General features: G+C 40.0%; 2 protein-coding genes across 5 annotated transcripts in view; one reads left to right on the top strand and one right to left on the bottom strand.

Moving 5' to 3' along the window:
• Positions 1 to 15,256, bottom strand: part of RhoGAP71E (Rho GTPase activating protein at 71E) — a 99,327-nt gene extending 84,071 nt beyond the window's left edge. For 2 of the 4 annotated variants that reach the window (XM_080268582.1, XM_080268585.1), the window contains exon 1: positions 9,686 to 9,790. Coding sequence is in view for 1 of the 4 variants with exons in the window: in XM_080268584.1 (XP_080124710.1) it covers positions 9,686 to 9,789 (104 nt within the window). In the remaining 3 variants the exon portion in view is untranslated. Of the gene's footprint in view, positions 1 to 2,166; positions 2,261 to 9,685; positions 9,816 to 11,777; positions 11,886 to 15,167 lie in introns of those variants that run through there. The other 2 variants (XM_080268584.1, XM_080268583.1) reach the window with 2 other exon arrangements.
• A 604-nt stretch (positions 15,257 to 15,860) lies between these two features.
• Positions 15,861 to 20,434, top strand: LOC145394714 (transmembrane protein 138-like). The gene is made up of 5 exons (XM_080268494.1): positions 15,861 to 15,936; positions 16,891 to 17,033; positions 17,726 to 17,798; positions 18,246 to 18,420; positions 19,960 to 20,434. The coding sequence occupies exons 1-5, from the start codon at positions 15,886 to 15,888 to the stop codon at positions 20,052 to 20,054; spliced, it is 537 nt and encodes a 178-aa protein (XP_080124620.1). The 5' UTR covers positions 15,861 to 15,885; the 3' UTR covers positions 20,055 to 20,434.
• Positions 20,435 to 22,167: the final 1,733 nt, after the last annotated feature.

Below are 22,167 nucleotides of genomic sequence, written 5' to 3'. Positions count from 1 at the left end.
CATCACCACCACCACCACCACCACCACCATCACCACCAGAACAGTCTTAGGTGAGAAAACAGCTCCAGATGATGATGATGATGATAAATGAATAAATAATGAACCTACAATTAAATTAGGCTGTTTTCTTTCCTTTCAACATCATAATCTCAAGTTAAAGCGATAACTGAAAGAAAATACTGTTCTCTTCCTAGAAACACACTCCCAGCCATTTCCTAGACTGTCCTAAACTATTCCCCAGACTCACTCTCTCTCGTAGTTTCCTTTCATACACAGCCAGACCAATTTTTTTTCGTAGACACATGGATACTCTATCGCTTAAACACACACACACACACACACACACACACACACACACACACACACACACACACACAAATTTCCTCACGCATACACAATTATACACTAATTTCCTTCCCCCGACCACACACACACACACACACACACACACACACACAGTGCACAGTCCTTACCCCGAGTCTCTCCCCCACTGTAAACACACCACACAGGCCATCTCCCCATCCCTTATCGTATTATCTCATGAATTTATCCACGGCAGCGAGATTCATCCACGTTCCTCTATATCAGCCACTCTTTCCTGCCAATCCATGCAGTCCTCCCCCATGGAACCTTGATTAAAATACCTCGACGTCACTAGTCATTTCCCCTCTCACTACTCAGCTACTCATCACCACTCATTACCTCTCGATACTCATCTTTGCTCCCATTCCATGACAATCCAAGTCATTCTCCTTCATATATGCTACAAACAATAGCTTTAAACTCCTTATTAATATTCACTTCCTTTTACCATCAAAAACTAAAAAAATCAAACACTCACCTCCGTTCTCAGTTCTCTATCCATCAATCTAACCCACCCTTCCCCACATAAATCCCTCTCAACTCCTCACAGCTGTCATTTCTCCTATTATCACTCACTTCCTCTATCCTCTCTCATCTCCTCCACTCATCACTGTTCCCTATCCGCCAAACCAACCCATCCTTCCCCACAAAAACGGCAAACGTGAAGCCTTCAATTGGGTTCACCTTATCGTTCATTCATCTCTCCTTCCCACCCATTCATCCATGCAACATCCCTCTCTCTCTCTCTCTCTCTCTCTCTCTCTCTCCATCTCTTTATCCCCAATTCTGTTCCTTGTTTCATGACTCACATTCTCGTGGGTTAAGGAAGCACCCTAACACCTCTTCCTTAGCGATTTAGTTTTGGATATGAGTGGTTAATATCCTTTCGTACGTTACTTATGCTGAGTATGGCGATAGTGGAATTATTTATGTAACACAGAAGGGGACAGTAAGATGTAACAGGCAAAATAAATCGCTTAGGAAAAGGTGTTACAGAGCTTGACGATGAGTATACCGTTCAAAATTCACTATCAGTCATTCTTACCTTTAAACCAAGGAATCTGTGAAGAAAAATGCAGTCGAAATAAATAAACGACGTGTGTGTGTGTGTGTGTGTGTGTGTGTGTGTGTGTGTGTGTGTGTGTAGGAAGTGGACAATTATATGAATCACAGACACAAGCCCCATGATTTCCCTTATCACCAGAGATACGGATGGATGGATGGATGGATGGATGGATACCGGTGTGCGTGTCCGAAATCACCAAATGGACAGGTCGGGACACACACACACACACACACACACACACACACACACACACACACACACACACATTTACTCAAGTATTCACATTCATATACTAACTTTCCCTCCACAGACAGACAAATGAGCGCGCGGTCACACACACACACACACACACACACACACACACACACACACACACACACACACACACACACACACACACACTTCGAAGTCAAAAAAAAGTTAAACATACAGAACTCCAACAATACGCCTATTTGCACCGAGAAATTTCAATACCACAGTCCATATCAGTGTCAATAAAATACTGCAGTCTTCATTACTCCCTTAACACACACTTTTCAATATAATCTCCTAAGTCTGCGGTGCGTCTGTCTGTCTGTGTGTGGGGTGGGGGGATGAGGTTGAGCATTTATGAGTTCGTAACAGCGAGACCCTTTCCGTGACCCGCAAACACAGCTGTGGGGGCGACATACAGAGCTCCCTCTCTCTCTCACGCAATTTTACGAGTCTTTCAACAGACTTCTACCACAACAATCCACCGTCCTTCGTGGATTCACCGCAAAACGAACAAATACGGACAAATACTCGCTACTTTCACGAGTATCTGAGGCTAAAGGTAACGCACAAGTAACGGTATGTGCAGTGCTGAAATTGGACGTATGTTCACTTCGACGTTATGTGGTACACTGAAGTTGGGTTACCGCCTTGTCAGTTCACGCCCCGTCGCTACCTCCTTGCCAAATGTCGCCAGGTTCACGGATTCCCAATTAGCAAACACCAAAATACACAAATCCACACACTTATCGAGCGTACAAACCCTCTGTAAACTTGAATCCATGCTTCTTCATCTTCTAAAGTAGTATAATCGTCCAAACTACACATATTCGCCACTTAACCCAGGACTGAAGTTCTCTGCAATGTTACTTTCAATCCTCCCACCCACCCCACACACTGATCCTCCCACTAACACACTTCTCTCTGCGTACTTTCAATCCTCAACTCTAACTCCCCTAAAGTGGCACATAATCAGACATAATCGCTACTTAAAACAACAGTAAAGTTCCCTGCAAAGCTACTTAACACTCCTTACACACACAGACACAGACACAGACAGAGAGACAGACAGACAGACACACACACACACACACACACACACACACACACACACACACACACACACACACACACTTCCCCCTCCCACACCCTCTCCCACATAACTTCCACCTCTTAACTAGGGCTTTTGAGAGCATCCAAACCCACCATTACAAGGCCCCAAAACACCCAGGACTGCCTAAAACACCTTCAATGTCTGTAAAATAGGGACATAAGGGCGAGGGAGGGGTGGTCTGAAAGCACCCTCTGACCCTATGCCTGACCCCATCCAACCCCTTCATTCTTACTGTCGCGAAACTAGTTCATGCTGTCTGTATACAAACATGAATAAAAGGCAGAGACAAAGCTGGATTGATAAACAGATAGAGATACAGATATTAGGTCATTCTATCTGTACATAAACATGCAAAACAAGGAAAAAGACTTGAGAGAGAGAGAGAGAGAGAGAGAGAGAGAGAGAGAGAGAGTGTGTGTGTGAGTTCGTATTTATGTGACGCATCTGATATGTATGTGCAATGTGTGTGTGATGCATATATGTACGTTTGTGTGTACGTTGAGATTCCTGTGCACATATGGGCAAGGAATGTCACTGAAACTGTGCGTGCGTATGCGTGTGTATACTGGCCGTAAAAATTGCACTGTCAGCTGTGTGTGTGTGTGTGTGTGTGTGTGTGTGTGTGTGTGTGTGTGTGTGATCAGCAGTGACAACTCATGTGATAATGAACCTCGCCTTGATAAACTTGACCAAGGACACACACACACACACACACACACACACACACACACACACACACACACACACACACACTCATCCACCCGGCCACATACACACACACGCCCATCCATCCATTCACACCGCACACACATCCACCTATCATTCCATCCACACACACACACACACACACACACACACACAGGGCGGACACCTAACTGTACAACTCGGCAGGAAGTGGTGGTAGTAAGAATACGATGATTCAGTAGCGTTTTATCTATTTCACAACTCTTCGTATTTTACCCCGCTATTTTTTACCATTTCACTATTATGGCATCTCTCTCTCTCTCTCTCTCTCTCTCTCGTTATATATTTCACGACTCATACTCCCCTGCCTTTTACCACTATTCTCTCTCTCTCTCTCTCTCTCTCTCTCTCTCTCTCTCTCTCTCTCTCCAACAAACTATTGTAACAAGACAAGAACCTTTTGAACAGAAGTGATAAATGACGGACACCTAACACCTGCAAGTCAAAAAGTCTCCCCTAAACTGAAGAAAGAATTTTGAAGACAGCAAGAAAAGCATATTAGAAAAAAAAATCTACTGTACAACTACTGTAGACTAATTAATCCTGACCTTTTCCTTTCACCTAAATATGCGTTCCCCCTCTGTACCGTATTTTATTTCACTTTGCTTTAACTTATCTTTATTCCTACTTCCGCTATACGAACATCCTGTAGATTTGAAACAACCCACGCACTGCATGAAGAGTGTACTAACTGTGTGTGTGTGTGTGTGTGTGTGTGTGTGTGCGCGCGCATAAATCCAATAATTTTAAGTCCTACTGTATCTTCCTTCACCCATTCAGTACGATGACATTTTTTATTTAATTCTCGATACTACCAAACTACAATTTTCTGACTAAAGAGGTTACATAAAGACTACACTGACTCACATCAAGATATCTGCCTTCATTTAAAAATAAAAGCTAAATGGAAAGTTGGATACTGAATTCAAGAGTGAAAAAAACTAACGTGACAGTTCATTTTCTCAAGAACAGTGACGTCAGCTTACTTAAAACTAAGTACAGGATATCCAGGGCAGAAAGTCAAGGCTTATCTCAAATTTAAAGAAAACACACACACACACACACACACACACACACACACACAAAGCTGCAGCATTATCTTATTTCTGCCCCTGAGCTACGTGAAATAAGCTGCAAAATAACTAAAATCTGGGCCAGTTTAAAGTGAAAGAAGTACAGTAAATGCCTGCCACTCAAATTTCCTGCCTAGTTATGTGATCCTATACAATGGCCTCTCTCTCTCTCTCTCTCTCTCTCTCTCTCTCTCTCTCTCTCTCTCTCTATTAGGCTTCATCTATCTCCTTTATATTTATTCCCCTCTACCCCTCCCTCTCTCTCCACATTAGGTTCCCTCTATCTACTTTATATTCTCTCTCTCTCTCTCTCTCTCTCATATTCAACTCGGGGTTGACTTCTCGTATTTAACTGGTTCATTAATGCAATATCAAGCCCCTTCAGTTCAAAAAGAATATATTAAACCAAATTTAATCAACATCCCTGGGCTTAAGAAATTAAAGAATGTTGCATATAACTTAACCCGTTAATGTCCCTATAAAAAAAAAGGGGGGGGGGCAATAGCATGAAAATAAAATGAGGAAAAACATTGCCCTTGTGAAGGAAAATTCTATCTGAAGATGGGTGAAGTGCAGGGGTATTAAAGTAAACTGGGAAGATTAAAATGCCAATGTGCTGATGGGGCTTAGAGGAAATATACATTATCATAGTAAAGGGAACTGACACTCAAACTACTGACTCTCTCTGAAAGTACTGTTTATCATGATAAGTATAATCGTTGGGGGGAGATAGAATTAACTGAAAAAAATGCCATTGTAAAAGGAACCACAGTTAAGGTAAGAAACACTCAAATTATCTGATCCAGTGCAAAGTACTTCAAACTGAGTAAAATCAAATGAGGGAATAAAGAACAAACTAGGGAATAAACGCCATCGTAGTGGACTTAAAAGGAAAATGACATTATCACAGTGAATGGGAATAACACTTAACACATGACATTCGAGTTACCCGCCCCATCAGAAAGTTATCATGAACCATGTAAAATTATTCTGGGGCAGGAAGAATGGCCTGAGCAAAATATATCATCATGGTGAAGAGATTTAAAGCAAGGGGGAAAATATATCATCGTGTTGAAGGAATTATAGAAATATGACATCCATGTAGGGATGAGGTTAACATCTTTTGCATGTCACTCAAGTCACTCTCCCCATCACACGATCTGTATACAGTGGTGAGATATCTCTATACAAGGGTGAGTAAGGGCCAGTTACATCTACAGAAGGGCAGGTTATCTCTATACAAGGGTGAAGTACCTGTATCTCCATACATATCTATTCAAGGGTAAATTATCTCTACAAATATCTAAACAAGGGTAAATTATCTCCATAAATATCTATACTGTACAAGCATGAATTATCTCAAAAAATACCTGTAAAAGGGTGGAATTATCTTTATAAATATCAAAACAACATAAATAAATATAAATACTGTATAAGGGCATTTCCTTTATATCAAAGCGAGCTACCCTCTCTGCCATACATCTTTATATAATGGCAAGTTATCATAAAACAATGGTGACTTATTTCTGCACAAAGGAGAGTTGCCTTAGCTTTACAATGGTGAATTATCCTCCCCATAAATATCTAAACACCAGTGAGTACTCTCCTAACCATAAAATCTCTACACAATGGCGACAGACTGTGTGGAGTGGACATCACAGGCATCAAGTTACTGGGCCATAGGCTGACCATGGCTCCTCATTAGTGTTACAATGGGCTGATACACACAAACCTGCCACTGATCCTTCATAGTCAGTAAACAACTTTTTTTCTACTGTATTTCTTTTCAGCTGAGTTAATCTGGTGACTCAATAACCATTTTTTACTTTTTATTCTTTTTTGTGAATGTGTTAAGCTCCTCATGGGGCAACATAGGATTGAATGATGGATGGATGTTAATCTAAAGACATATTTTTGTACTCTTACTGTAACCAGATGATTTTATTCAACCTAGGATGAACCTCCAATACTGCAGTGAAGAATCCTATCAGATATTTTTACATGTAACTCATTCCTCCATGGCACAACGGCATCGGCATTAAAAGATACAGTATTATTGTGATGGGGTAAACTGCTCATGTTCTTTTGTCTCACACGATGTACTAATGAATCATGTGGACTGGCCCAACTCTTATCTAATCTGGCTCATTTTCGTCTTCCAGGATGTACGGCTTCCCATGTTAATTTTGCAAGTTAGTCATATCCTAAATGAGACTAAAACAAAGGATGTATAAGAAGGGAGAGAGAGAGAGAGAGAAAATGTTTCACCTTCATCTTCTTCATTCCACTCTCCTCAACCCATCCTTACACCACCACCCCAAACCCAACCGTACACAACCACCACAACCTCACAAAATACCACCACCACAACCCCGTCCTTACACCACCACCCCAAACACATTCTTACACCACCACCATAACCCCCCCTTACACCACCACAACAACCCCATCCTTACACCACCACTACAACTCCACCTTACAACACCACCACAACCCCACCTTACACCACCACCACAACCCCACCTTAAACCACCCCTATCCTACCTTACACCACCAACCCATCCTTACTCCAACTACACTCCATCCTCTTTCTTTCTCCTCAACATCACCCCTGCACCACATCCTCAGTCCTGACCTTGTAACTTCTCAACATAACAACTGCTTCCTCCCAGTCAACAATTCTTTTAGACTTCTTGGTTTCTAAACACAAGGTGATGCTAAGTCAACTGATTATCAATATTTTAAATTTCTAGGATTAGTTTATCTCTTCCATTCACAAACATCTATTATTTCCAAACATATAAAAATAACAATAATGATAAAAAATAAATTTAAGCCCTTGTGATCATTACATTAGTAATATCTCACAAAATTTTCACACAGTATCTGCAATGGTGTAAAGGAACCACTACACACAATAAAGGGGAGGGACTTTGACAGCAGAGGAGGGAAACAGGAAATGACAGAGGAGCCTAGCACAGTGGGCTGAATCGTCAGTTTCTCCCCCAAGGAAGTAAGCCCTCATTACTCGGCTATGTGACCACCAACACATGTCGTTGTTTAACCTACCACTCCTGTATACATATGGGGTACTTAACCCTTTCACATCAGGTGGCACATCAACGTGTCACAAAGGAAATGTCCGTAGCCATAGGGTGGCATATATATGTTTTCTTGACTTTTTGTATTTGTGTGCCAGTACTGGGGGCCCAATAGTAGTTCAGTATCAGGAGATGGCAAGACTGAGGAGTTGCCATTGTGGGAGGACTAATTTTCGTCATGTACGAGAAGTATGTCGAGGCATGCAATGTGAAATGTTTTGCTGCTGCAGCAGCCTATTTGGATCTAATGGAAGCGTTGTCTGATGACTTAGATTATGTTGCCAGATGAAAGTGAGAGTGAAAATGAAAGTGCTAAAAAAAGAAAAAAAAGAAAAAAAAAAAAGGAACAGCTCTGAGTTTATCATTATACTGAATGGCATATCTCTGGCAGTGAAGGAGCTCCAACAAAACAGGTTTTGACAGCTCACAACACAGGTTATTATTATTTTTTTCCATTATGTTGGACATCATTTTACTAAGGAAATTATGGTTTATTTTTTGGTGTGGAATATTTTAACAAAACAATCATCCTGGTATTTCTCAAAACCCCTGTGTGGGGGACATCCAACAAAATGCACCCAAAATGAAAGGGTTAATTACCTTCTTCCTCAATCTACATTCTATTGGGGTGTATACTGATATATTCCTTACCTTCTCCCTACTACCATTATGTGATTAAACTCAGTCAGAAAAATTTCTCTGGTAGCCTAATGGAGAGGTTACATGAATCCAGACATAACACCCCTTTCCTTTATCAATGTTATATCTGAGTGTATACTGATATACTCCTTACCTTCTTTCTGCTACCGTTCAATGATTATATTCAGTTTGAAAATGTCCTCAAATAATGCAGGGAATACCTATTTTACTCCCACCAGTACCTGGAGGTCTACTTTAACTAAATCACTGATACCAGCATATTTTATTCATGAACCATCCTAGCCTTCAAAAACCTGTTGCAATCTCAATATCAAAATGCAATTTTTTCATCTTAGATTATTCTTTGTAGGTACACTTCATATCCAATGTAACATTTCTACTATTTGACTTTTTAAAAATCATTCTGACCTTTATTTTTCCTACATAAGATGAAGTGGAAGGTGGGATCCAGAAGACAAGAAGAGATGAGATGTAAAATTGGAAGAACTATGAACAGCGTGCTCAGTGAAATTTGCCAGATGCTCATATTCACACACCATTCCAAAACTCTGAATTCTGGCACCACTTTCCACAAAAATAAATAAATAAACAAATAAATAATATAAACATATAAAAGTCTCAAGAATCACTGCAAACACTTTCTTTTTAACCATTTTAGAAGATGAATTATAACCTGTACAGTATCATTAGGGCAGCTATAAACATCTCCAATAATCAAGACAATTAATGCTCTCTCTTTCATTCAGATCATCGACAGCAACATCATCCCAACCTCTTTTTCCGCCTAAGGATAGGGTGAGGCAGGGTCCAGAGAGCAAATAAAGAGAAAACACAGTACAGAACTTATCAACAGCATGCCTCACGAAATGAGTCACAAACTCATTCTCTCACTATCCAGGCCCTTCACAGGAATTACCACCTATGCACATTTTTTAGTATCTTTCTTTCTAAATGTGCTTCATACTACAGTACCTACTACTTCACCAAAACATGAAAAGTAATGAAGCTGGGTACTAACTTCACTGAAACACACATAAGAAAACTGGGGAACGAACTTCAAGAAAACCAAAAATAAAAGTCAAAACTGGGGCACAAACTTCACTAAAAGATACAACACAAAAAAGTGAAAACTGGGATATAAATTACACTAAAACATACAGTAAAGAAGTAGGATATTGACTTCATAAAAAAAAAAAAAAAAAAAAAAAAAAAGCTAAGAGATACAAACTTCACTAAAACACAAAAAGTAAGTCAGGTACTCAACTGACTTCACTGAAAAACATACAAAAAAATGAGAAGCTGGGGTACTAACTTCTCGAGCCTGCGAGGGTAAGGGACACTGGGTTGGCCACAGGAGGTGACCACGTTGCCGAGGGTCGCCGCTCGTCGCTGCATCCTCTTTGTCCACGTGCTCATATCCCGCCCTCAACCACCCACAACACCTGCACCAGAGGGCAAGAAATATTATACTAGTAAATGGTAGCTGCAGATTCCATTTTACTCCCTTTGAGGTATCGTACAGAGACCCAAGGTTAGGCTATCACAATTGAGTATTATCAAGGGTAGATGACCAAACTACAGTACTTTCCTTGCTGGCAATACCCGAAAATATACCTCATCATATTAGGCTACCTGATCAATATACCCCCAACCACATCTCAGGGATCATACCTATGAACATGGCTACATCAACCCTCTGAACAGACTGCTCTGGCAACTTAACCACCAGGTGCTAATGAAATATAAGGCAAGGGTAAATAATGCCACCAAGGGGAGTGGGTTAGTCAATAACATCTTTTGCAATTTAGTCTTAAAACTGTCATATGATTTTCTTCAACTGAGGAGACACACCTCTTTCTGAAAATGTTAGGAACTGAATCCAGTGACTGCTTCACCATAAATATATCACCTAATCATATTACCCCAAACATTCCCAACACAGAGTTTGACCCAAGCACTCAAATCACCACACACTTCCTAAAGTGACTCCACTCATCTTGGATCATTTCTACATAAAATAACCACTTAAGAAAAAACACACATTATGGTGCGTTTGTTCCCACTGATGAGGATCCCTAATCCCTTTCAACTCAACATTTGTAACAAGTGTAGTTAGACTTGAGGGTTGAAATGACAAATAACCAATGAGATTAATTTCTACCTTACAATTTACCTAACCTAATAAAAAAGGGCACTACGTTTCCTCTTAAGGAGTCTCCGTATTGGGGTTGGTTGTGGTACAGCTAATGTTTTCTATGGATTGGAAACTGAACCAAGTGCAAAACCAGCTAATCACTTCCCAGAAGTGCTTGAACCTGTTGGGAAAAAAAGAAATTTGAAGTTTGTAATGACTGATAACAATGTGAGAGTCTCAGCTTGGACTCTGCCTCTATATACAATTACTCAGATCACCAAGTTCCTTGAAAGCAGTGATAAGAAACAGGGAAGTGAGCATGGAAGTGAAAAAGATACTACATGACAGTATTGTGATACCAACTCTAACGTACGGAAGTGAAGCTTGGACATTGTTGGAAGGACACAAGTCAAGAGTGAGAGCAGTGGAAATGAGTTATTTAAGAGGAGCCTGTGGAGTCACGTGGAGAGACAGGCTGACGAATGAGGATATAAAGGAGCGTTGTGGTGTGGATGTGGATGTGATAGGAAGCGTTATGAGGAACACACTGAGGTGGTTTGGCCATGTGGAGAGGATGGAGGGTGAAAGACTGACGAAGAGAGTGTATGTGAGTGAGGTGGAGGGGGGAAGAGGGAGGGGGAGGCCGAGGATGAGATGGAGGGATGGGGTGGAGACGTATATGAGAGAGGGGGGTGTGAGTTGGGAGCAGGGCAGTGAAATGGCGGGGGACAGGGCGACTTGGAGGCGATTTGTTTGTGGCCACCCCAAACGGGATTGAGGCGTCTGGCAATAGATAGATAGATAGATCGACCAAGTGACTGTACTTGTGGCGAATGTTTCCTGCCTAAGAGTGATGACTGTGTGGCTAGTTACAAAGCTTGTTGCTACATTTCACTCTCAAGGTAGTTATCTTCCAGGGTCAATGGTAGCTATCTATTTACACCTATAAAAATCAAAATAACGCCTTAATAACAATTATAATTATAATAATAATAACAATACAATGTACAAAGGCCATAAATACAGACCACCTTTATCTAGAAACAAGAGTATTCCTGCTCAAAGACATCATTACCACTTCAACACAGGAACCATTCCATCCTTGTAATTTTTTGCTACCTCAAAGAAACACAAAACAAACAACTTCCCAAGTCAACATAAGAGAATACAAGCCAAGACAAGGAAAAACAGGGTCAGGATATTGATGTTTACTGATGTCTTAAAGCAGCTACATGACAAAAGATTCATGTACAGTACGAAAATGACTTACAAGACTCCCGAGGCTGGGCCCTCCTCACGCTCTCAGTCTGGTGGCTTCTTCATGAATGTCTTACGTCATACTGGCGCCCTCTCCACTGACTGGGTCACTCCACAGCAACTGTTCACCACAAATTATATGATAAGTACCATAGTGTATAATCATTTCACATACTGCATACCTAAGATACTGACTAAGTGATATAATTAAATCCAGGATGATGGGTGGGCCACTTTAGGACATTACGCTGGCCATCACCAAGTCGTAACGGTACTGGCAAGTTTATACAACTGAAACGAATGTCGGTTTTACAACATTTAATACTGTTAATTAAAAATGATAAGAAAGACTGCCCTAGTGAGAAATGGAAGTGTTTGGAAACTCCCTGTACCACACTGTTGTTTGCAGATGATACTGTGTTGTTAAGTGAAGATGAAGGGGAGCAGCAAGGCTTGGTGGATGAGTTTGGGAGTGTGTGTAAGAAACGGAATCTAAAGGTGAATGCAGGGAAGAGTAAAGTAATGGTCTCTGAGAGAGGTGAAGTCAGTGAATGTACAGCAAGGTTGGATGGTGAGGAAATGGAAAATGTGAGTATGTTTAAGTACTTGGGGAGTGTAATGAGTAAGGATGGAAGTTTGGAGGGTGAAGTGCTTGAAAGGGTACAACAAGGAGAAAGGTTGCTGGTTCCTTGAAAGCAGTAATAAGAAACAGGGAAGTGAGCATGGAAGTGAAAAAGTTACTACATGACAGTATTGCGATACCAACTCTAACATATGGAAGTGAAGCTTGGACGTTGTTGGAAGGACACAAGTCAAGTGTGAGAGCAGTGGAAATGAGTTATTTAAGAGGAGCCTGTGGAGTCACATGGAGAGACAGGCTGACGAATGAGGATATAAAGGAGTGTTGTGGTGTGGATGTGGATGTGATAGGAAGCGTCAGGAGGAACACACTGAGGTGGTTTGGCCATGTGGAGAGGATGGAGGGTGAGAGACTGACGAGAAGAGTGTATGTGAGTGAGGAGGAGGGGGGGAGAGGGAGGGGGAGGCCGAGGATGAGATGGAGGGATGGAGTGGAGAGGTATATGAGAGGGGGGGGGGGTGAGTTGAGAGCAGGGCAGTGAAATGGCGGGGGACAGGGTGACGTGGAGGCGATTTGTTTGTAGCCAACCCGTACGGGATTAAGGCGTCTGGCAATAGACAGATAGACAGATAAAAATACTGCACTGTTCTAAAAGATCATTTATAACATGGTTGTGTTTGGTGCCTACAATTAACAGCCATCAGTCAAAATGATGCCAGCCTTCCTTGTAAGGAACACCTATTGTATACGGCAGAATTTAGCATTTCTCTAGTTTAGTGAGGCATGTGTTCAGTGGAGAATTGTGAAGACTTGACATAATACAACCAGTATGGCAGAGTGTTAACAGAAACTGAATAAATAATTCTTTTCACCAAGTATCATGTTCCAAAACTTCCAATGAACAACAGAAGACCCTACATTATCAACTGCTTCTCCAGTCTTACAAAAATTTGCTATGGTACCTTATACACTGGTATCAATAATTTCACTTAAGAAAATGAGCACTTGAAGTACACATCAGTGTATGTACTGTACTATAAGTCAAATTTTCAACAAACTACTCCACCTGATGAACTATATATGTGATAACAAAGTTCTGACTGTAGTCAAACAACAATTTCAACAAAAAGACCAAAGTACATTCAAACCTTGATTTAAGGGATTTCGGATTTATGGGACTCCATATTCTACCTGACAAACGGACAGTAACATTAAAAAATGAACGGTAATGTCTAGGTTATACACATTAATATGTTTCTTTATACAGTATATACCCATAAAATAACATTCATAATCATACAAATAAGATATCGGTAAGTGAAACAATAATTGCATTTCATAGTAAGATTGTCTACATTTGTGGTAAAACAATGGACATTTTCAAGTAAGGGACAAGCTGATTCCCCATTTAGTCCCTTAAATCGAGGTTTGAGTGTACAATCCCACATAATGCATCAGGGTTAAAGACCAAATACTGAATGAAAATAAAATGGGATCATAAGAACATAAGTAGTTTACCAGTAAACAAAAAGCTGCTAAATGTAAGCTAAATACAAAACAAATTATTAATCCTTGTGATACTGGCAGAAACGATTAAAAAAAAAAAAAAAAAAGCAAAACTAAGAATGATAAGTGTAGTAATCAATGACCCAATGATCAGTACAGTATTTTTGTAATTTCAGCAATCTCTTGGTTGTAGTTAGGTTAGATTAAGTTCAATTTGATTATTAAGTTGGGTTAGGTCTGTTTAGTTAGTAAAGGTTGAATAGATTAGATCAGGTTAACTATAAAAAACATAAGAAAAACCCTGCCTGTCTGAAGCTGCAAAATTATAATTCACTCTAAGTTACAACAGAAAATGGGCCCAAATGCTTTTAATATACAACATTCAAACTAAAATCCATCGCCTCATTTAGCTGTCAGAACACATCTATATATATATGAACTTGTCACACGAGGAATTAACTGAAACTGTACAGTACAAATATTTCTGACAGTGCGACAGTCAAGACTGAAGAACTGAGAGCAGCATGCCAGGATAGGGGTGTAACATTCTATGGCCTGGATATTTTTTTTAGGTCTGTCATGCCATACCTCCACTACCAATAGGACATCCCATTCATACATGATTACTATGTGCACTTGGGCTATTGGTACACACACATAATCATCACCAGAATATACATTTATGCATATTCACCAAAATCTGCACATACATAAGCCTAAATACACGAATATCATCAGTGTATACATACAACAATAATACACACAGATGACCACCAACAATACATACAGACATATACCGTAATCTACATCATTATCAGCAGATGCACATACACAACCACTAACAGCATTCATACACTGTACATCCATCCATCATCAGGTCTGTAAGCATGCACATATATATAAACTATGATCACCAGTACATACTGTACACATACCTCACCATCACCTCCATTTACACACATCACCATCAAATATACACATGTGCACCACCACCACCAACGCATGAACAAACCATCATGAACAAACCATCATCGGCACATACATACCACATATACAAACAACCAATACACACACACATACCATAACTACCCAATTGTACACAACCACCAACACATAACACAAGCCCACATCACGGTACACACACAATCACCAGCACTCACACATCACCATCTACACAAACAGCTACCACCACATACACATACCATCACTAGCACTCACATCACCATCACCACATACACAAACAACCACCAGAGTACACACACACATCATCACATACACACAAACCATCACCACACACACAAACCAAGGCCTGCTCACCATATGGAAGGGTTGGTTAGGTCACTTCCACTTCAAGAGTCACTCCATTTTCCTAATTTTCTCTGGACAACCTCCATCCTAAACCACACCTATCCAAACATTATAAAAATCAATATGGCGCCTGTAAATATAGTCCTGGTGGCCAGCCGCTCAACTACATGGCGCCATGTTTAAATGCCTGAGCTCTTTAATTCTCCCAGTGCTTTACTTACCTTGTAAATATCCTTTGAGTTGGATTTCTCAAATTTCTGCTTGCACGAACCAGTACAGTAAGATATAGGTAGCTGGACAGCCACCTGTAGACCAGTGGCAGAAATCATTCAGCAGTTAACACTGTTAAGATGAGGAACTCGAAAAATCTCGTAACTTGTCAGTCTTCTCGGTTACTTAATAAATGTTCATACTAGGTTGCAGATGAACCTCTAAATCTTAAATTCTGCAGCTATTTCTGATCTTGAGGTGATAATCTGTAAAAAGCCTGCAGTAAAATAATGTAAATTCAACACTGAACGTAAATTGTCATTGCTAACCATGTTTCTATATAATAGGCTGCTTAATATTTCAATCTTGGTTTTTATTATGCCACAAAATACGATAATAAGGATTAAATTTTGTTGCACAGAATATTTTAAAATTTGCTTTGACTTGAACGTGATTAGGTATGTCATGTAAACAAACATACAACGTCGCATTAAAAATAGGGGAAATATTATGATAAATGTATTCTGGTGAACTGACATTTCTTCGAGTGAGTCTATTTAACGGACTGGTAAGTAATAGGTCATATATTTAACCGTGTTTCTTCCCATCCGTTCCAAGACAGTGCCTGTTTGGTTGCCATGGATACCTGCAGCAAGTTCAAGTTCAAGGCTAATTTCATCCAAGTTTTGGATTATTGATACAGAGATTGGTAATTGTTGTGGGATGTACTGGTGTTAATTGGAGTTACTATGCAGACTGACAAGGAATTGTACTGATAAGTGATTGTGATTCTGAGTTATTAGAGTAACCTAGCCCATCACTGGAAGGAGTATAAAATGGATGATATTTAGTAGAAACCGCAGCAGGAATATAAGGATTGTGAAGTGTTTTATGTTTATATCACAGTTCCATATGGCTTTTGTTGCCCGGTGCTAGGAGTTTATTGTTCAGTACCATAGTTTATATCAGATTGTTTTCAAACACGTTGGTAATAATTGACAAGACAAGACTATCATATTTTGCAGTGCTTCACTTCTAGCCTATCACCCTTCTGTTGCAAGTAACCTCCAGTGTTGATAATGACCCCCAGGGAAGATTAATGACCTCAAGATAACTTAGAGTCAAATGGCCACCCCTTATGGGATTATGGCATCTGGCAATAGACAGATAGAGATAGAAGAGAGAGGAGTAAGGCTAATTTGCAAATAGAAGTGTCACAGAATGAAAAATATACCAAATAGTGAGATATAAACAGAAAACATTGCAGATTGCTAAATTACAGTTGTGGCTTTACAGATTGTTTACCTTTAAAATTACACGGTGGATGTCCTGAGCAATTCAAAATACGTCTTTGTGCTGGAAGGGCTAATGAAAACAGTTGTAAACACTACACAGCAAGAGATTTTTCTTAAGCTTACTGGAGTAGTTTAGCAGTAAGTAGAATAGTATAATAAAACCATTGAAGTATGGTACGGATCATATCATTACTTTTCTCTCAGTGTAATGCTTCTTCTTCTGGCAGCGAGGACAGATGATGTGGGAGCGTGTGGAGCGGTACCGCTGGCTCAGTGGGGCCGCCATCACACTACTCATCACTGACCTCACACTGAATGCCATCTTTCAGGTCTTCTCACCCTACACACTCCTGACTCTCCTCATCTACATGTGAGTCTCACCCTAGACTGTGCTCTGTCACAGGCACACACATTGGGAAATAAAGAATTAGGGTGCATGAGCTATACAGTACTCCATTCACAGTACCCAGGCCCAGATTTTTAGTCCTTTTGAGGCTTATTTCATGTTCCTCAGGGACAGAATAAGACAATACTGCAGCTCTATATCCATTCCATAGTACTTGTGACTGGCATCATACTCTAGTGTTAATCTGTTTTCGTAACTGAGCATTCATGATGACGGGATGGCAATTTTAGGCCAAGTTAAAGTAAAAAGTTGGAATAAAAAGTTTGATAATCATCATAGTTTATTTCAGAGTCTAATAATGACACTATTGTATATATTGATGTTATACATTGCAGTGTCAGCCTAAAGCAAAATACAGTAATATGAAATCATTTACAATGCCGGGTGATAACCTTACAATCAACCATATGTGTACCAGTACCCTGTCAAAAAGTGGGTTGGCAGAGGGTTAGTCCCCATTCCCCATAAAGCAACTGACCCATAGACAAACAGCCACCCTTTACAGGATTATGGCATCTGGATATAGATAGATAAACATTGAATTGTTTTTTGGTATATTATAATATAGTATCATAGTTCCATTTTCCATCGATTTATGGCAGATTTTTATACCAATATTGTCATACAGTAACCATACCTACACTTCACACTTTCAGAATCCAAGATGTGTGTTTGGTGTTCTCCTTGATCCTCTTGCTCTTGGCTTTATTCTCCACAACACTCTCACAGGTGGGCGTCTCTCTCCATTACTTGGTGAATGATATGCAACTGGCCAACCATCTTTTGAAACATTTGAATACAATATTTTTTCATTTTAATCATGCTGCTAACAGATTATTTTACTGAGGTGGAGGGGGAAACTAAGGATGAGATGGAGGGATGGAGTGGAGAGATATATATGGGAAGGGGTGTGAACTGGAGGGAGGTCAGTCAAATGGCAGAGGATAGAGCAGTGTGGAGGTGCTTTGTTTGTGGCCACCCCTTAAGAGATTTAGGCATCTGGCAGTAGAAAGCTGGATGGATGTAGATATCATTCAGTTGTAGTAGTAAAGAGAGTAACGACATCCACAACCTACCCATTGAGTAAGAAAAAAAATTGCTCTAAAAGCAAATTGGATTATCTGGCAATAACAAGAAAAGTTGATCATCATAATAAATGCATAAACACTCCCACAGGCAGGTTTGATTGGCGAGCTGTATCAGAGGTTCCAGTGGTGCATCATGGTGGCGGCTGCATACCTTGCCCTTTCCATTGGTTTCCATTCATGGTCCCTCAAAGTGCAGTGGGAGAAGCCCGATATTTATATCTGGTCACCGGGCATGGTCTCACTCTTCACCATCCAGAGAACAGGTATGGAATGACTTAGATAGAGAACAGAGAACTTTTAGAGGGAGAATAAGTATGGAAGAACTATTAAAAATGAGTATGGAAGAATATTCAGATGGAGAATAAGTATGGAAGAACTTTTTAGACAGAGAATAACCTTAGAACAACATTCAGATAAAGAACAGAGGGGTGTGGAATAAGCTATAGATAAAGAACGAGTATGGAAGAACTTTTATTTAGAGAATACATATGAAACAGCTAGTAAATAGGGAATACATGTGGAATAACAGTTAGGTGCTGGTACCTTACTGATAAATCATTTAGGTGACAGTTTTTCTTTTTATGTGTTCATTTCTGGGCTTAGACTTGGCTATCAGTTCTCTGAGTCCTAGCAGTCCTCCTACATGCCACATACTTTCATATTTACCATTTCGGAGCTAATGCCTGCCATCCACACTGAATACATGCTGTGGTTGTCCATTTGCCACTGATGTAATGATGTTAGCAAGGGTGTTTCAATGACTTGTTGGTGGGTCCTGTGGATAATTAGTTTTAACAAAATTTAGACCACCAAATTGTTCCCTGGCCCAGTCTGAACTTGTGTCTTTTGAAAGAGCAGATCCCATCTGTAACCACTTGACCACCACCCAAGGAACAGGGAAGTGAGCAAGGAAGTAAAGAAGTTACTGCATGACAGTATTGTGATACCAACTCTAACATATGGAAGTGAAGCCTGGACCTTGTTGGAAGGACACGGTCAAGAGTGAGAGCAGTGGAAATGAGTTATTTAAGGGGAGCATATGGCGTTACATGGAGAGACAGGCTTACAAATGAGGATGTGAAGGAGTGCTGTGGTGTGGATGTGGATGTGATAGAATGCGTTAAGAGAAATACATTGAGGTGGTTTGGCCGTGTGGAGAGGATGGAGAGTGAGAGACTAATGAGGAGAGTGTATGCAAGTTAGGTGGAGGGGGGGAGAGGGAGGAGGAAGCCAAGGATGAGATGGAGGGATGGGGTGGAGAGGTATATGAGAGAGAGGGGTGTGAGCTGGGAGCAAGGCAGTGAAGTGGCATTGGACAGGGTGACATGGAGGCGATTTGTTTGTAGCCACCCCTTACGGGATTGAGGCGCCTGGCAATAGGTAGATAGGTAGACCACCACCCAAGTGAGTTTGCTGTCATTTTCATCTTAAGCACCTGGTATATGGTATTATTTTTTGCTGCAAATCATAGTAAGTAAGAGGCATTATTGTGTTTGTATGCATTGGTGTTACGGTATTGTGTATTTACTGTCGACTTACTGTATGAATTATAATACTGTATATCAGTCTGTAGCCAGTCACCACAGTCCTGTAAGGGGTGACCATAAGCAAATCACTTCATTGTTACCTTTTAATGTGGCATTAGGCTGCCCTCCCTTTCTCACACCCTGCTCTTTCATATATCTCCCCACCCCATCCCTCAGTCTTCCCCTTTCCCATCACCTCACTCACATACACTCATCTTGTTATTCTTTATTCTAATCAATTTAATCTCTTATCCTACTCAGTCTAATCTGTTTCAGCTGCATGTTTACACTACTACCTGTACAAGAGAGCCATCCTAGAACTATCAGACAAGAGTTTCTACACTCACCTGCCAGTTGGGGGATACAAATGATGTCATTTCCCTGCAGTAGTAGTTAAGGTGGTGTTTGGGTATAATGCAGTGGCAGATCCAGAGGGAGGGAGGTGGGTCTGGGGAATCCAGACTCTCCCCACCCTTATTCATTTGTGTCATTTCCTTTCATGCAACAATTACTGTGTACAAAAATATTGTATGAAACACAGAAATACTTGTTAGAAAATTTCTCATCCTGTATTGAGACTCTGACTGTTGATGAAGTTTTGAAGTTTATGTATGTAAAAGACTGTGATAATGCATGCCAACAGTTTTTTGTTATTACTGTAAATTTTAATTTTGTGATTGTCAGTGGGTAAAAAAATTAAAAAATTTGGACCCTCTTTAACCCTGAAGCTATGCGTGTGTGTGTGTGTGTGTGTGTGTGTGTGTGTGAATTCTTGCCATCTCCTGATCAATTTCTTCAGCTTAGGACAGACTTTTCGGACTGGAGGAGTTGGATATAGCATTAACAAACCTCATCCATACGAGGGGCTTGTCCGAGTTGAATAAAAAGATCCATTAGGAGCAAGAATAATCTAAAAATGACTTTCCTTTGATTCAGGGGGTTTACCAAATGCTGGATCTGGCACTGTAATGTCTCAGGGCATTGGTCTAGTCAGTTGTCTGTGATCAAGATGAATTGAGGCTGTATCATACATGGTTTGCTTCTGTTTGCCATTTCAGTGCTGCTAACTCGTTCTTTGGTGTTGTATGAAGGCTACAAAGTTTGTTATGTTTGTGGAACCATAGTGCATCATTTAACAGTCGTAACAGTGATTTCATCTGTTAATTGTGGCTGAAGGAAAAATCTGCTGTCACCCTGATGCACATAAGTATTAATTTCTCTGTCTGACTTTTTGGTCACATTGGCTTATAGAAAAATTGTGCCTTTCAGAACTGTACATAATGACCCTGGATTTTTTTTTATGTGTATATAATTTTCTGGCTTATTATTATATTAGTTTACTTGATGAGATGTATGATGCTGCACTGGTTTAATGTAAATCTAAGTTTATTGTAAGTGCAGGTTCTTGTCCTGCTCCTAAGACAGAAAAATATGATACCGATGCTGTGTTAGTTGAAAAGCTAATTTTAGAGAGCCCTTGTGCTGTCATGATGGTTGGAGACAATTTTTTTTATCAGTTGCAGTATTACTGGTACACGTACTAGGTTGATGGAACAAGGACTAGTTGTGATCATGCTCAAGCTGTATTGTATATGCATCAATCACTAGGAGAGCAGCTGAAATAATGATGTACTTTAACCAGGCATGTTTGATGCAGAAAATACAGAAGGCTGCTCTTAATAAGAAATGGAATATTTTTGTACGTTCAAAACTGTACATGTGTAGATACTGTATTATTAGAATCATTACTTAGGTTGGTGCGGCAGATATAGTAGACAGTGAATGGAAAATTGAGTTGTCCTCAGTGATAGAGTATTAGCTTTTGCTGTATACACTACTTTGATTAGTTATGAATTGTAATTTAACCTCAGTCCATTATACTTTATTTTGAAGTAAAAATGTCCCTTTGTCTGTACCATATTAAAATACACATTTTAAAGAAGGTAGCTTTGTAAGTGTTATATAGAGTATAATGATTAGCAGATAGAAAGTATTTAGTTCACAGTATATTATTTCACACCTTATGTTGGCCCTATCAATAAGCAGGAATTTTATACTATAGAATGGTGCACACTGGAGTCCATAAACTGTTTAGTGCAAAAGTAGAATAACAGATAAACTGTAATTGGTATACTTTACAAATTAAAAGGCTTATTCATTATACTGTACTATACATAGCCCATAGAAGGGTAAGTTTTTGTATTGGTACCCTGTATGTACTTCACTAGAAATAAATGTGCTTCTTCAGGTGCTTTTGGGTAGAACATGCTGGGCAGTAATAATTTTTCATCCTCATGGGGAAGTATGGTGAATCTCACTGCACCTAAAATAAAGAATTCAGTGCAAGATTCTATTACTGAAGTACCTGAGGTTAGTACCAGGAACTTAAAAAAATAAAAAAAAAATAAAAAAACTAAGTCAGAGTTAAATGATAATATTAGGCTAAGGATCTTGGTACTGCGCAGTCTCTCACCTTAGCTCCTT

Source organism: Coenobita brevimanus, chromosome 28 (assembly GCF_032717465.1).
Source record: "Coenobita brevimanus isolate Jiangsu-jjx chromosome 28, ASM3271746v2, whole genome shotgun sequence".
NCBI lineage: Eukaryota > Metazoa > Arthropoda > Malacostraca > Decapoda > Coenobitidae > Coenobita > Coenobita brevimanus.
The sequence above is the reverse complement of the archived record's forward strand: the minus strand, read 5'-3'. Positions and strand labels throughout refer to the sequence as shown.

Bases quoted from the DNA above. Each gene is read 5' to 3' on its own strand.
- LOC145394714 (XM_080268494.1), top strand. From the start codon at position 15,886: ATGTATTCTGGTGAACTGACATTTCTTCGAGTGAGTCTATTTAACGGA. The intron at 15,937-16,890 runs GTAAGTAATAGG...TTCTTCTGGCAG, and splicing joins TGAGTCTATTTAACGGACTG to CGAGGACAGATGATGTGGGA. The intron at 17,034-17,725 runs GTGAGTCTCACC...TCACACTTTCAG, and splicing joins CTGACTCTCCTCATCTACAT to AATCCAAGATGTGTGTTTGG.